This window comes from Lepisma saccharinum, chromosome 2, assembly GCF_977018435.1.
Source record: "Lepisma saccharinum chromosome 2, izLepSacc3.1, whole genome shotgun sequence".
NCBI classification, from domain to species: domain Eukaryota; kingdom Metazoa; phylum Arthropoda; class Insecta; order Zygentoma; family Lepismatidae; genus Lepisma; species Lepisma saccharinum.
This window is the reverse complement of record NC_139230.1, coordinates 114,548,869-114,562,999: the sequence shown is the minus strand read 5'-3', so window position 1 is coordinate 114,562,999 and position 14,131 is coordinate 114,548,869. Positions and strand designations below refer to the sequence as shown.

The window sequence follows — 14,131 nt, the reverse complement described above, 5'->3', positions numbered from 1 at the left end:
TGGCGACAGTGAGGTCAGAGTTTTGGGTTGGATTCAATATGGCAGACCTCAGCTTGACATACACAACTATGGTTCTGCCTAGGCATTCTTCAGTTTATCGTGTGCAGTTTTAAAAATATTTCATGGCTTCCATTTTCAAAAGCGTTTCTTGAAAATAGGTTTTCTTGAAAACAATAATTGAAAATATCAATAATTTCAATAGCAATAATCACACTCACTAGAGACTATTTTCTAAGTTCCTGCCTTTGTTTCTGTTTACTCATTTATCAAAACTTCAACCATCTATAACTTCCAACTATGGTATGCTTTCATCCCTAGTTGTTATGGAATATTATCATACTAAAATATATCATGATGAAAACATGGGCATTTCTGGGAAATATCTTATGCCCACACATCATATGGCACCTCTTGCTGTCAGTTTTTGATGAGTGAAGATTGTTTGGCAGGTACCAGCATTGTAACTTTGCTCTTATGCTTTCCTTACAAGTAGGACCAGATTTATATATGTGTAGGGTCAGGATTAACAACGTTGTAATCCTCCCCCCCCACCTTCCCTATATACAATTTCAGTTACAACTTTTAGGTCATGTTATGTCAGTTGGTTAGTTATTTTTTTAATGTTTTTACTGGATTTCAAATATGTCATTTTGTTCCATTCTGTGGCTCTTTTCGTAGCAGTTTTTTCCAGTGAATGTTCATTTGCAGATGGAGCTGGTCTATACCCCCCACCAAGCACATATTAAGTGGCACATAAGGAAATGAACTGGGAACAGTATTGTAGAGGAGTTGAATACCCATTTTAAGCTGTAAAGGATGAAGATAAATGTGAATGAGACAAAAGCAATAGTAATCAGAATAAAAACTAGGAAAAGTATTGGAAAAAAATTCAACCAATTGATAGATTGATTGATTTGCTTTATTTTACGTTGTTTTTGTGCCACTTTTGGATAATTTGCAAAGATGTGGATGAGTGATGACACGATGAAATTGATGAATGGACACTCACAAACATCCATGCCCAGGCCGGGATTTTAACCCCGGACCCCTGGCATCGTAGTGCGATGTGCTAACCACTCTGCCATGGGGGCCGGCCAATTGATAGATTTAGGTACCTGGGATGCACTATAATCAGTGACATGAGCTGCATTCAGGATATCAAAGTGAAAATAGCAGAGGTAAAGGAAACCTATATTGTCATAGAAGAACTAAGAACTAAGAAAGAGACCAATGAAGTATTTTCTGTGGAGTGTAATTAAATGGATCCTGCACTACCATGAAGCATAAAACACAAGATTGGAGAGCCTTGAGTTTGCAGTTAAGGAACTTTCCAATGGGCACAGAACAATGAATGAATAAATAGCAGAGGGTATTGATCACTTGCAACTATGATCAAAATGACTTGAACTGGTCTACACAAACTGTAACAAGATGGATGCTAGTTTCTTTGTTATTGAGTTAGAAGTTGAAACATCTGTCAAACTGTACTAGACATGCTATTCCTTGAACACCTCAATTATTAATTATCATGTAGGGAGGGCACTGTGGGAAATTATTGGAAATTTTTCACCCTTACATATAATATAATGTGGGGGTCCCTTTGTTGTTTTATTAATTGAGTATTTTTCACACTATGTGGTAGTAATTTAAAAAATAGAATGAAACATATAAATTGATCAGCTCTGCATATGTTAATTGACCTTAAGATGAAAATTCCAAATCCTGGAATATTACAAAACAACTGCAGATAGTCAGTCTACTTTGGCCCCTTTAAGACACATTGACTTGTTGCCATCTGGCATACAGGACTCATGTGCATGGAATACAAATAATGATTGCTCCTCATGGGTACTTTCATACACATTGATTGATTTTAGATTGATTTGATTTATTTTACTTTGCTTCTTGTGCCACTTTTGGCTAATTTACAAAGATGGGGATGAGTGATGATATGATGAAATTTATGAATGGACACTCACAAACATCCATGCCCAGGCCAGGATTCGAACCTGGGACCCCTGACATTGCAGCACGATGCGTTAACCACTCTGCTACAAGGACCGGCTTTCATACACATTGTCCACCACTTAATCCTATTCATGCATACACGTGTAACATGTTTTTTTTTCTTTTTGCTGCTGGACAGACCTCAATGTGAAAAGTATAGAGTTGTGTGGTAGTGTTCACACTGCTCAGCTTCAGAAAACAAATAGCATAGTCCAGAAAATATTTATTGATTGTGTAGTATGAAACTGTGAGATTTGTCTTAAGTAACTCTTAGTGGACGGCTGGTAAGACAGTCTTACCAGCATCACATGGCAGCAATTAACATACTATTCCTTCAAAACTACATATGATATTTCAGTTCTGTCTTTTTTGTTCTTTTGTATATGTATGAAGGTATGACACACTTGAATCTCAAAACAATATATCCATTGTTACTATTATTAACAAGCACAATTTGAAGATGTTAAACAACTTGCAACAATTAGGGGTCCAGCAGGAAAGATCCAATTTTATTTCATGCAAATTATGGTTTTCTAAAATTTTGCATTTTTTTTTATCAAAATTGGAAGAATGGCATTGCCTTTTATCAAAGAGTGGTCTTTTGTTGTGCATCCCTGCAAATTTGATCCATTCAGCATCCATTTGGCCAATGTTAGAATCGAAATTCCTGAATTTTTTCAGTAATCTGACAACACTGTTCTCCTTATAAATTGTTATTATTACTTTCCCAAGAAGTATCAGTCTTATTTTCAATGCAACTTTGCTTTGTTGTAGGAATGTACCATTGCTACATATTATATTTTTCATTTACTTTGGTGCCGGACCCTGTGGCCGAGTGGTTAGCACATCGCGCTGCGATGCCAAGGGTCCTGGGTTCGAATCCAGCTCGGGCTTGGTTGTTTGTGAATGTCCATTCATCCATTTCATCACTCATCCCCATCTTCGCAAATTAGCCAAGAGGCACAAAACACAAAGTAAAATAAACTAAATCAATCAATCATTCACTTTGGTCTATTGTGCTGGCCATAGGAGTATGCTGAATACCAATTTCTTTGTTGAATTTGAAATTTCTTCTTCTTCTTCTTCTTTGTCCTTTAACTTTCATTATTGGCAGGCACAATGTGTAAACTTCACCTTTGCTTAAAGCCCTTTCATTAAAAGAAAAAAATATATCTTCTCCATAAGTGGCCACGGTGGCTCAGTCGGTAACGCGTCTGACTACCATGCTAAAGGTCCCGGGTTCGATCCCCGGCCGGTTCAAATCCGGGAACTTTTCTAACGATGGAAGCGGCCCCGGCGCCCACCCAGCGTCGAATAACATGGGTACCTGAGGGAAACTCTGGGGGGTAAAGGCGGTCAGGGGCGTGATGCTGATCACATCACCCCCACTCACGACCGGATCAAGAAAGTGTGGGGCGTTACCCCCTATACGCCTTCATGGCGTGGTGCTAAGCACAGGGGAACACTTTACCTTTTTTACCTTTTATTTCTTCTCCATGGCAATTAGTTCTTGAGCTAATATTTTTTGTACATAGCGGTGAGTTTGAAAAGTCCATGCTTGAAAGTTTCCTTCAGAAAAGGCTATACACATGTGTGAGGCTCAGTCCACTAGAGGTTAATGCTTCAATTTTGTGGGCTGTGGTGCAAATTGGTATTGTTGAACGTTTAGTAAGCCTAGGGAAGGATTTGTTGGACATGTGGGCTAAGATAAAAACAACCTATAAGCTAACACAACTAATCCACTGATTACAAGATGGCCTATTCTACGTTGTATTCTTAAAATAAAAGCAATAAAAACATAATAATTTTTCAGTACTATCTGTGTAAATATATTATAGCTAAGTACTCAAAAAAACTGGAAGCCTTCTGACTGGAATCATGCATGAATTGTTGCTGCTGAAAATTATATTTGAATTCTGCTTGATATTTTTCATGAACTTTATAGTGGTTGATTAATTTATTTAAAATTGCTTATTTGTACTGCTATATTAACTGCTATGAGGAAGGTGACATGACTATGGAACCTAATGAACAAGGAAATAGAAAGCATGTTTGGCTTTTTTATAGGATTGCCAATGAAGTATTGATAAACATATAGTATATTCATGATATTTGTTTTGTGATTCTCAAGCTAGGATATGTGTACCCTTGTGGGTGATTATATTTTTCTTTTTCTAATGATTACTACTTTAATTATTATTAAGTAATGTGACATTTATTGGTCTCTTTAATATGTGTGTATTTGGAGGGAGAACATTGAATTCTTCTCATATCTTCTCAATAATTCAACACACATCTCTGGTTTTAGAATTTAGCTGTAAATCAATCTCCATTACATGTGCCCAATTGAGTGAAATTCAACATATACAGTATACTCAATAGAGCTGTTGAAATTTTGTTTGCATGGAATATGACAAAGATTAGACTAAAATTGCATTTTGGAGGAGAAATAATTCCCAACAGCAAGGGAAAGAAATTATTTATCTGCAAAAAATCTGAAAAATTTATCATGAAAAACCAACAATTATACTTGAATTTTATTTTATTACTAGAATGGGAGCACCATTAGAGAATTTTCTCTGGTCTTCAGCATTCTCATTGTTCTCTGAACAGAGTAAGAGATCTTTTGATGTGTGAAAAGGTCCAGAATCAGAAAAAAATGCTCATGCCATGAATCATTCATGGTGATATCTCATTGTGACAAAATTGGAATGTGGTAACTTTACCATAAAAAACCTTTTATTATACTTGAATTTTGTTTTGTTGCTAGAATGGTAGTGTCATGGGCAGTTTTATCAGACAATTATTTTTGTTATGAATAGAGCTCAGGTTTTTAGGTTCTAAAAAGTGTGCTTTTAGGTTACTAAAATAAGCTCTAAAATCCTAAAATAAGTTCTAAAATCCTGAAATAGGTTTTAAAAATCTAACATTAGGCTCGAAAAATCTTGAAGTAGGTTCGAAAAACTTACAATGGTTCAAAATTCTTGAAAAATACTGATTTGGTACAATCATTAAAAACAAAATTTCAAATTAACCTTAAGATATTTTAATAGGTATAACAACCAAATATTAATTTTCTAACAAAATTTTAATTTGTATACATCATTTTCAAAATTATTCACATGGGCTTCCTTGATGGCACAGTCTTAGTAGTGTCATCGCCTTGTAATCAAGGGGTCCCAGGTTTGATACCTGGTGGAGGCTCATAGTGTTTTGGATCCCACTTTAAACTGTAGGTCTAGTCCCGATTAGCCTTACTGTGCATAAAGTGGACTTAAAACACCAACTCAATCAATCAAATCAAAATTGTTCACAGATTATTGTAATACTATCTTGTGCTGTTAGCAAAAGTTACTTGTTGATATGAAAAATTAATTATGTAGGTAAAATTTGCTGCACAGTACTAGGGTGGCTACTCACTGGAAACTCCTTGAATTCTGTGAATTAAGCATGAATTATTGGCTGCATGAATTTTTCTCTGTAGATGTGAAAAATTGCGACTTTTATTAATCTAAATCTCATTGAATTTATACACATTTGTAAATGCCCTTAGGCAATTTGCACAGTTTAGCTTTAATTTTTATTAAGGAAGGAAAAAAGGGCTGTGTAGAAAAGAAATCAGAAATCTCTCAATCCGTTTACTTTGTTAGTGTCCATTGCAGAACAATCTATCTGACAGATGGAAGATTATTGCAAGATATGATATCTTGAAGTTGATTAGGTAAATTAGAGTTTGAAATTTTTATACAATTAACAATTTTTTGTAGGATAGTGTATCTATCCCGTAACATATGTGACTAGCTTTTGTAGATGTATTTTGGGTCTGAGTATGTGAAATGGCAAATGTAAACTTCGCACCCTAAATTAAATATTCTAAATATATATGCAGTTTAACCTTTTAAGTCCCAAGGCCATTTTCACATGTAAGCCTCTCGGTCCCGAGCTGATTTTGAGCAAAATGCAGAGTTTCAATTAAATGAGTGTAGATCGGAGACTAATTGCCCTAGAGAGATGTGTGATATACCGTTGTACGCGGAATGAACCAGAGATTCAGACGATATATAATTTATGTACATTTAGCGTACATATGGAGGGGGAAAAGGGGGAAATCCCCTGAATTTTTTTTTTAAAAATGGGGTTTCTCCCCCCGCCCCCCGAAAAAAAGGATATGAAAAGTTCAAAATGCACATAGAAATTATCGCTGGCATGTAAGAAATAGAAAAATATTTGCATCATTGTCGTATGACCAATGTAACTTGAGTTGTACCCCCAAAAGGAATGGTCGGCACGCCACTGATTGAAGCTTCAAAATGCAGCGGTACCTTGAAATGACTATAGCTCAGAAACTAAATGCCCTAGAGATATGAAAGATATACCGTTGTACGCAGAATGAATCACAGATCACGATATATAATTTATGCTCATTTGGCGTACATATGGAGGGGGAAAGGGGGAAATCCCCTGAAAATATTTTTTTTAAAAGAATGGGGTTTCTCCCCCCGCTCCCGAAAAAATGTCAAAATGCAAAATTTATGCAAATTTGTCGTATATATGGAGGGGGGAAGGGAGAAAACCCCCAAAAATTATTTTAAAAAATTGTCACTTCACCCAAAAAAAGTCGTCGCACTTGGGCACAAAAGGACACCTACGCACAACATTCATGGACGAAAAGCTAGAATGCAGTGAAAAATGAATGCCGATTCTTGCAACTGCTTGACATTCTATTTTTAGACTATGCAGGGTAACCTATGTTCAACCTTGTGGAACACTTGTGCTCACAAACAAAGGTTTCCTTCAGCACGCTTCGAAATTCCATTCTCACAACGCAGATTCAACAACCAGTCTTCTCCCTCCCTCCCCCCACCCACCACCCCCTGCTTGCGCCCTCACGGAAAACTTTCATTTTGACATCGGATACTGATAAACAAGCTTCCTTCGAATGCAGTTAAGAGGAGGGAGTGAAAAAGCATTGCTTTAGAACAACAAAGCCGGTCTTACTTTGGCGGCAAAAATTTGACCTTGAAAAGAGACGCAAAAGAGAAGTACCTTTTCCCACCTTTCCCCTCCATTTTCATGAAGACAAAAAAAATGCCAAAAAAAACATTTCTGTTAAATACATGTGTTAGGAACAATATAAAAAAAAATCGAAATTCTAGTTATAACGTAAAAACTACGACCCTGACACAGGGTATCTCGATCGAGATACTTGGAACCGTGAGGCTTACATTTGGGTATCTGGATCGAGATACTTGGGACTCAAAAGGTTAATTGAATTGAATTAGAATTTTTGGATACATTGGAATCACACAGACCCTTTCTATTGTTAATATATTTGTGTGTGCCAGTGAGAGGTAGTAATATGTAAGGTTGAAAAAGAAAAAACATCTGCTCGTACCCTTGATTTTTTTTTAAAATTCCCCTTGAAAACCAGGAATCATACTTGAATTTTTTCATGGCCCTAGAGTGGCCATCCTGAATACATAACAATCTTTTACATGTTATCCACAGTAGGGATGGCCAGATCCGGATCCGGTTGGCTCCGGTTCCTTAGGATCCGGTTGGCTCCGGATCCATAGGATCCGGACCCGTTTGCCCATCCGACATGAGCACTTCTTTGGAAAGTAAGAATGTGTTTATAACATATTGTTACCTGCTAATATATATATATATATATATATATACATACATACATACATACATACATACATACATACATACATACACCGCGTGAGGCACCTAAAAGTACCACCTGAAATAGCGAAGAAACCAGAAACAGTAGCGATGTGAGGTGTGCGGGAAACAATAATATCAAATGGGGCTCGTAAATCGGAGGTATGGGGTGGGTCGAAAAATATCGACAAATGGGGCATCTGGAGCAAAGTCATATTTTTTTTAAATGGAACAATATACAATAACATGCATAATATAAAAGGGCACACACAGAGAAACACAACGCCGTTGGTCTCATGCATCTACTGCACATAGGAACGAAGATATGGCCATGTGAAAATATGTAAACAAACTAACAAGTGGCCCACTTGACCATCAGTACCACGGCATGTAAGACTTCTCAGGTGCCTGACAGAACTGCCTTTACGCAGAGCAAGTTTTGATAGCAGGTCCACGAGATCGTGTTAGTTCATAGCAAGCAGTCGTAGTGGTAAGAGTGAAGATTATGGTGTTCACAAACATAGAAAAGGCAGACATGATCCTGATTTATCGGAAATGCCGAAAGAATGCCTCAGAAGCCTACCGTGTGTACGCAGAGAGATATCCGGACAGACGACAGCCATCTCGACGTCTGTTTGGTAAGTTATTTATTAAATTAAGAGACACCGGAAGTGTAACACCACGAGCACGTGTGCGGAACAAGCCAAATACAGGTGAGGCAGGTGCAACAAATGTTCTCGCCGCTGTTGCTGTGAATCCGCACATTAGTTCCCGTGAAATTGCCAGGGATGCTGGGATGAGTCAGCGAAGTGTATTGCGCATTCTGCACACACACAAGTTTCACCCATATCATATCTCCCTCCATCAGGAACATCACGGGAATGATTTTGTGGACCGTGTTCGGTTTTGCACATGGTTGTTCCGACACGACACACCCGATTTGTCACGTATCCTCTTCACTGACGAGGCAAATTTAACCAATCATGGAAATGTCAACCTAAGGAACATGCACTATTGGTCGGTGACAAATCCACATTGGCTTCGCCAAGTGGAATGCCAGCGCCCATGGAGTGAGAACGTGTGGTGTGGTATAGTGGGTGAACATCTCATTGGCCCCTTTTTTATACAAGGGACACTGAATGCTGACCGATACATACAATTTTTACAACATGAACTGCCTGTACTATTGGAGGACATACCACTTCAGACAAGGAGGGAAATGTGGTACCAACATGACGGGTGCCCAGCTCACAGTGCAAGATGCGCTACAGCATGTGTGGAAAATACATTTCCAAATCGTTGGATTGGACGTGGAGGCCCTGTCAAATGGCCGGCTCGTTCCCCAGATTTGACACCGTTAGACTTTTTCCTGTGGGGAAAGCTGATGGACATTGTCTACAGGGATGTGCCAACAACTCCAGAGGATATGCAACACCGCATTACTGCGGCCTGTAGGGACATTCCCTACGAGATGCTACATTCTGTGCAACGATCTTTGCGCGGGCACCTCGTTGCCTGTATCGCAGCTGATGGCCACCACTTTGAACACACACTTTGACAGGTTTTCGCTTCTTACGCAGTGGTTCTTCGACATACTGTCATGGTCATTTTCATTATGCTGTAACACTGTCAAATACATGGTGCTGACGATGTCTACTGTATTTTTTCTTTTCCTTTAACACGTTGTGTCTTCATCTTGTCCAATGGCTTCCGACATCTCATACTTGTACATGCCGTGGTACTGACGGTCAAGTGGGCCACTTGTTAGTTTGTTTACATATTTTCACATGGCCATATCTTCGTTCCTATGTGCAGTAGATGCATGAGACCAACGGCGTTGTGTTTCTCTGCGTGTGCCCTTTTATATTATGCATCTTATTGTATATCATTCCATTTAAAAAAATATGACTTTGCTCCAGATGCCCCATTTGTCGATATTTTTCGACCCACCCCATACCTCCGATTTACGAGCCCCATTTGATATTATTGTTTCCTGCAAACCTCACATCGCTACTGTTTCTGGTTTCTTCGCTATTTCAGGTGGTACTTTAAGTTCCTCACGTGGTATATATATATATATATATATACATACACACATATATATATTTATAGTGCGCGTGCGCGATTTGTAATTAATACACTTACAAGGGAGGTTATCTAAGTGTCCCCCTCCGATTTCCATGAAATTTTGCAGGTGTATAGAGGGGCCCAAAGGAAGAAGTACATGTTTTTGTGTTTGAGCTAAGAAAACGGATTTGGGAGGCAACCCCCCCCCCCCCCCGCTCAAATGTCAAGATGAGGAGATATTGAAGTGGGGATCTTACCCCGAAACCACGTAAATATGGCATTGGAAGAAACAGGGGACAAGGGCCCCTCTATACACCTGCCAAGTTTCATGAAAATCGGAGGGGGGGACAGGGGTCAAATGCCCACTTCAATTTGTCCTCATTTTGACATTTGAGTGGGGTTTGCCCCCTAAAACAGTTTTTTAGCTGAAACAAAAAACACGTATTTCTTCCTTTGGACCCCTTTATACACCTGCCAAGTTTCATGAAAATCGGAGGGGGACACAGGGGTCAGATCCCCACTTCAATTTGTCCTCATCTTAACATTTGAGGTGGGGGTTGCCCCGTAGAACAGCTTTTTAGCTGAAACAAAAAACACGTATTTCTTCCTTTGGACCCCTTTATACACCTGCCAAGTTTCATGGAAATCGGAGGGGGACACTTAGATAACCCTTGTTAGTCTTACTCTTTGTAATTATATAACACTGCATATATTATAATGTTTTATTTTAATTTTTAAAACTGTAACTGTAGAACAATTGTATATTTTTTGAATAACATTTCTATCTTGTTAAATGTGTTAAAGGTTTCATCCTGGAATGGAATGTCTCACATTTATGTGTGTTTCCATTTCCAATACATTCGAATGAATACATATTCGTTTCAATGGCATTTACAAAATCACCTCTGACATTTTATGTTATTTTTGTGCACGAGTGTGTTTACCGATGAATAGCAAATTATTTTAGGATCAATACTTGAAAAAAATCTTGTAGGACTAACAAATGAAAAATTGCTTTGTAATAGAAGATCATAATACCTTTTAAGGTGTGGTAATATTATAATGGGATTGAGATACGAAACTATCGGATCCGGATCCAGATTCGGAACTTTTGGATCCGGATCCGAATCTGGATCCAAAATTTTCAGATCCGGATCCGTTTGGCCATCCCTAATCCACAGTCAAACTCTACCTTTTGTCTGTGAGGATCATCTTATGTGCTGAAAATGATCTTTCAACTGAAACATAGTCAGTGGTGGAAATTTGAATACTGACATTACTTTGCAAGGTGTGAATGCCACAAAGCACCAAACTGATGCAAAACTGAGCATGACCACATGGATCAGAAGTTTGCACTTTGTACTGTGCAGACAAGATACATTTTGCTTTGGTTAGAACTTTGAAAAAACATCATGGACTTGGAGGGAAGGAAACTAACAGAAAATATGTTTCAGAAACGTTAGTCATCGAATTCCTTCATGAACAAATGGAGCAAATTCCTCTGTGTGATACAAAAATCCTGTAAACTCTTAAAAATATATATGAAAACCTTAAAAGAAAGGTATGATTTAGGCACATACACCTAAAATAGGTTCTAACAAGCAAAATAGGTTATGTTAGGCACTATAAAACTTCATCGGTTGTTGCATTTGTTTAGTTGAATGCTGACGTAACTTGTTGTTTGTTATTTAACTAGAAAGGAAAAAGTAGGTTATAAACCTAAAATCTGAGGTCTAGTTATGCAGCATTCTCATTGTTCTTTGTGTGGAGTACAAGTCAGTCAGTGTGAGTGAAAAGGTCCAAGACATAGCTTTAGATAAGCAGTGCTCATGCTGTGAATCATTCGTGGCAAGAATTCGATATGTCTCAAAGGAGACTTAGAGGTCCCTTTGTTAAAAGAAGAACACCGAGGTGAAGGATTTACCTTGCATGGATTTCATGAAGGTAGAATGTATCTTCCAGCACCATAAGAAAGATAAATAATGAGAGAATGTAAGCCAGAATGTTAAGGCATGAAACAAATTTGTTCCACCTGGGATTCCATGTCCTCTTTGAAACCTCTCAAAATAAATATATAAAGCCCAACCCAAGGAATTTGGAAAAGAAAAATCTTTCTATTTATTTAATGTTTACATGAAATGTAAACTCACTCAAAAACTGCTAGAATAATTTTATGTATTTAACTCAATTAAAATATTCATTTGTAATGTATTCTGGATTTGCAGACCAATTCCAATGTCTGCCAATGAAGTGGCTCCAAGAAATGGCATGATACACAGTGAAGGAGGAATGGACCTTGAACGTGATTCAATTAGAAACATGCAGGTAAGAGCATGGGAAAAATTCTCTACTATCTGTTGCATGAAATAATGTATTTTCTATATTCAAACTTTTGCACAAATGTTATCTGTATTTTGTAAATGCTCATTATTAAAGTGGAGCTGTTTTGTATTCCAAGCACCAGTGGAACCTTTTATTTTAATACATGTATGAATCTCTACTATGCATTATTATTAATAGAGTAACCTCTTTTATTTTTTTATTATTTTTTTTCCACTTTGAAAATTATATTTGTGCAGCAAATGATCAACATATTGAAATACAACTTTGCATTTAAATACCTTTATCTTCCATATCAACTTCCTTCAATTGTTGTCTCACAGGAGTGCTCAGGAATGTGGAAATTGTTTTGCACCATCAAGACTTCCTTGCTTTATATAATTTTAGTGTAATAGACCCTAACATTTTATGGAATCAAATTCAACCTCAATATATTGGACAATGAATTTTTTTGAGCCACTTCTCCATGCAAATAGGAGTAAGGGGTGTATTTGTCTCACTTATTAGACAATTATCAGAATGAGAATGAGACCCTGGCTTATATGTTTAAGATTCTTAGAACATCACTTTCCATAGCATATCCCACTGTTTGACATTTTTTATCTGATTGCAATCATAATATCCCTTCCAGCTACATTTGGAAGTTTAATGTCATTATGACATGATTCAAAGTTGGCTGGAACTTTAATTTTACAAAGTGCAATGCAGATTTTAATATTGGCAAAAACAAAATCTGAGTGTTTTTTTTTTCATGTGATCTATCTAGGCTGTTCAGGAATAAGCATGTAAGTCCAAAAATGCAATTTTACAGCAGACAGTTATTTATATCTATTATTTTAATAGCAAACATTACAGACATGATATACATGTTGGATTATCACTGTTTAGAATATTTGTACATGCCCAATATAAAGTTATACTTGTGACATTTTTCTTTAATTGATTCAGAGTAACTTAAATGAAAACAACAGATAACTGCAGCTTCTGACTCAACGTGCCTTTTCCCGAACATCATAGATATAGAACTACAAATATGTATTGTTTTTATGCAAAGATAATACATATGTTTATAAAGTAACAGAAAACACAATTTTAAAAAAATGTTGAAATAGAAGTTTTGAGAGAACATTTGTCTATATCATTGGTGCTGTAATTTGGAAATAAATGAAGAATATATAAGTCTTCTCATGCAATCAAAATATCCTACTGAAGAATTCAAGACTGACATATACTAGAGCTATTGGTAAATCTGCTCAATTTTTATGTTCCTGATTTTCGTATTTTGAGTGACTGTTTTGGTACCCATGTGAAAAAGTGATTTCTGGAATGATTAGCATCAATTTAAATTGTGTACCATAAATATCTTTCAAGTCATGATGTAGCTATTGGAACAACATGTCATACAACATGGCTCCTCATATGAGTACAAACATACAGACACTCCTTAACGTATGTTGCATTATAATAGTATGATATTTTATGCATCAATATGTACTAATACATAAACCTAGTATTTCTAACTTGGTCTTGGTGGGTGATGTTTGCTATTTTGATGACAATGTTTTGACTTCTGTAACTTCTAAAGTATAAACACTGCTGCAATTTGCAGGTACCAGTTTGTTCAATTTTGAACATAAATTTATAAATACGGAGAAACTAGTACTCACTTTTATCCGTGAAGCTGTTTTTTCTTCTTTTTCGATTAATTTCAGTGGCCACTGCCACCATCCTCGTTGGAACTTGCTGTACTGTTGCTTGGCGTGCATCTTTTGTTCGTAGTTCTCTGGCTGCCACTAGGTGCGCTGTTGTTAACTGTGCATCTGGGTTTGTGTCGTCTGCTATTTCCGGGCGATAACTGTTGTAGTAGGGGAATCCAAGTGTGGTGCGCTTGCCCGCTATCAATGTTTAGCTCGTGCGGGAAGTGCATTATGGCGTGCATTTCCTTGATTTTGGTGTCTACGAGTGTGTGGGCAGTGTGGCAGTGTCATTTTTGGAAACTTTTACCTCAGAGATTGAAACACTGGTCAATCTTTGTCCATTCCTTCAC

At 37.3% G+C, this 14,131-nt stretch overlaps 1 protein-coding gene across 1 annotated transcript in view; it reads left to right on the top strand.

The window, feature by feature from the left end:
• LOC145984124 (uncharacterized) overlaps positions 1-14,131 on the top strand; it is a 928,179-nt gene that overhangs the window by 495,229 nt on the left and 418,819 nt on the right. Inside the window, exon 9 of the mRNA XM_083117559.1 lies at positions 11,970-12,069. Within this exon, the coding sequence (XP_082973685.1) occupies positions 11,970-12,069 (100 nt within the window). The remainder of the gene's footprint in view (positions 1-11,969; positions 12,070-14,131) is intronic.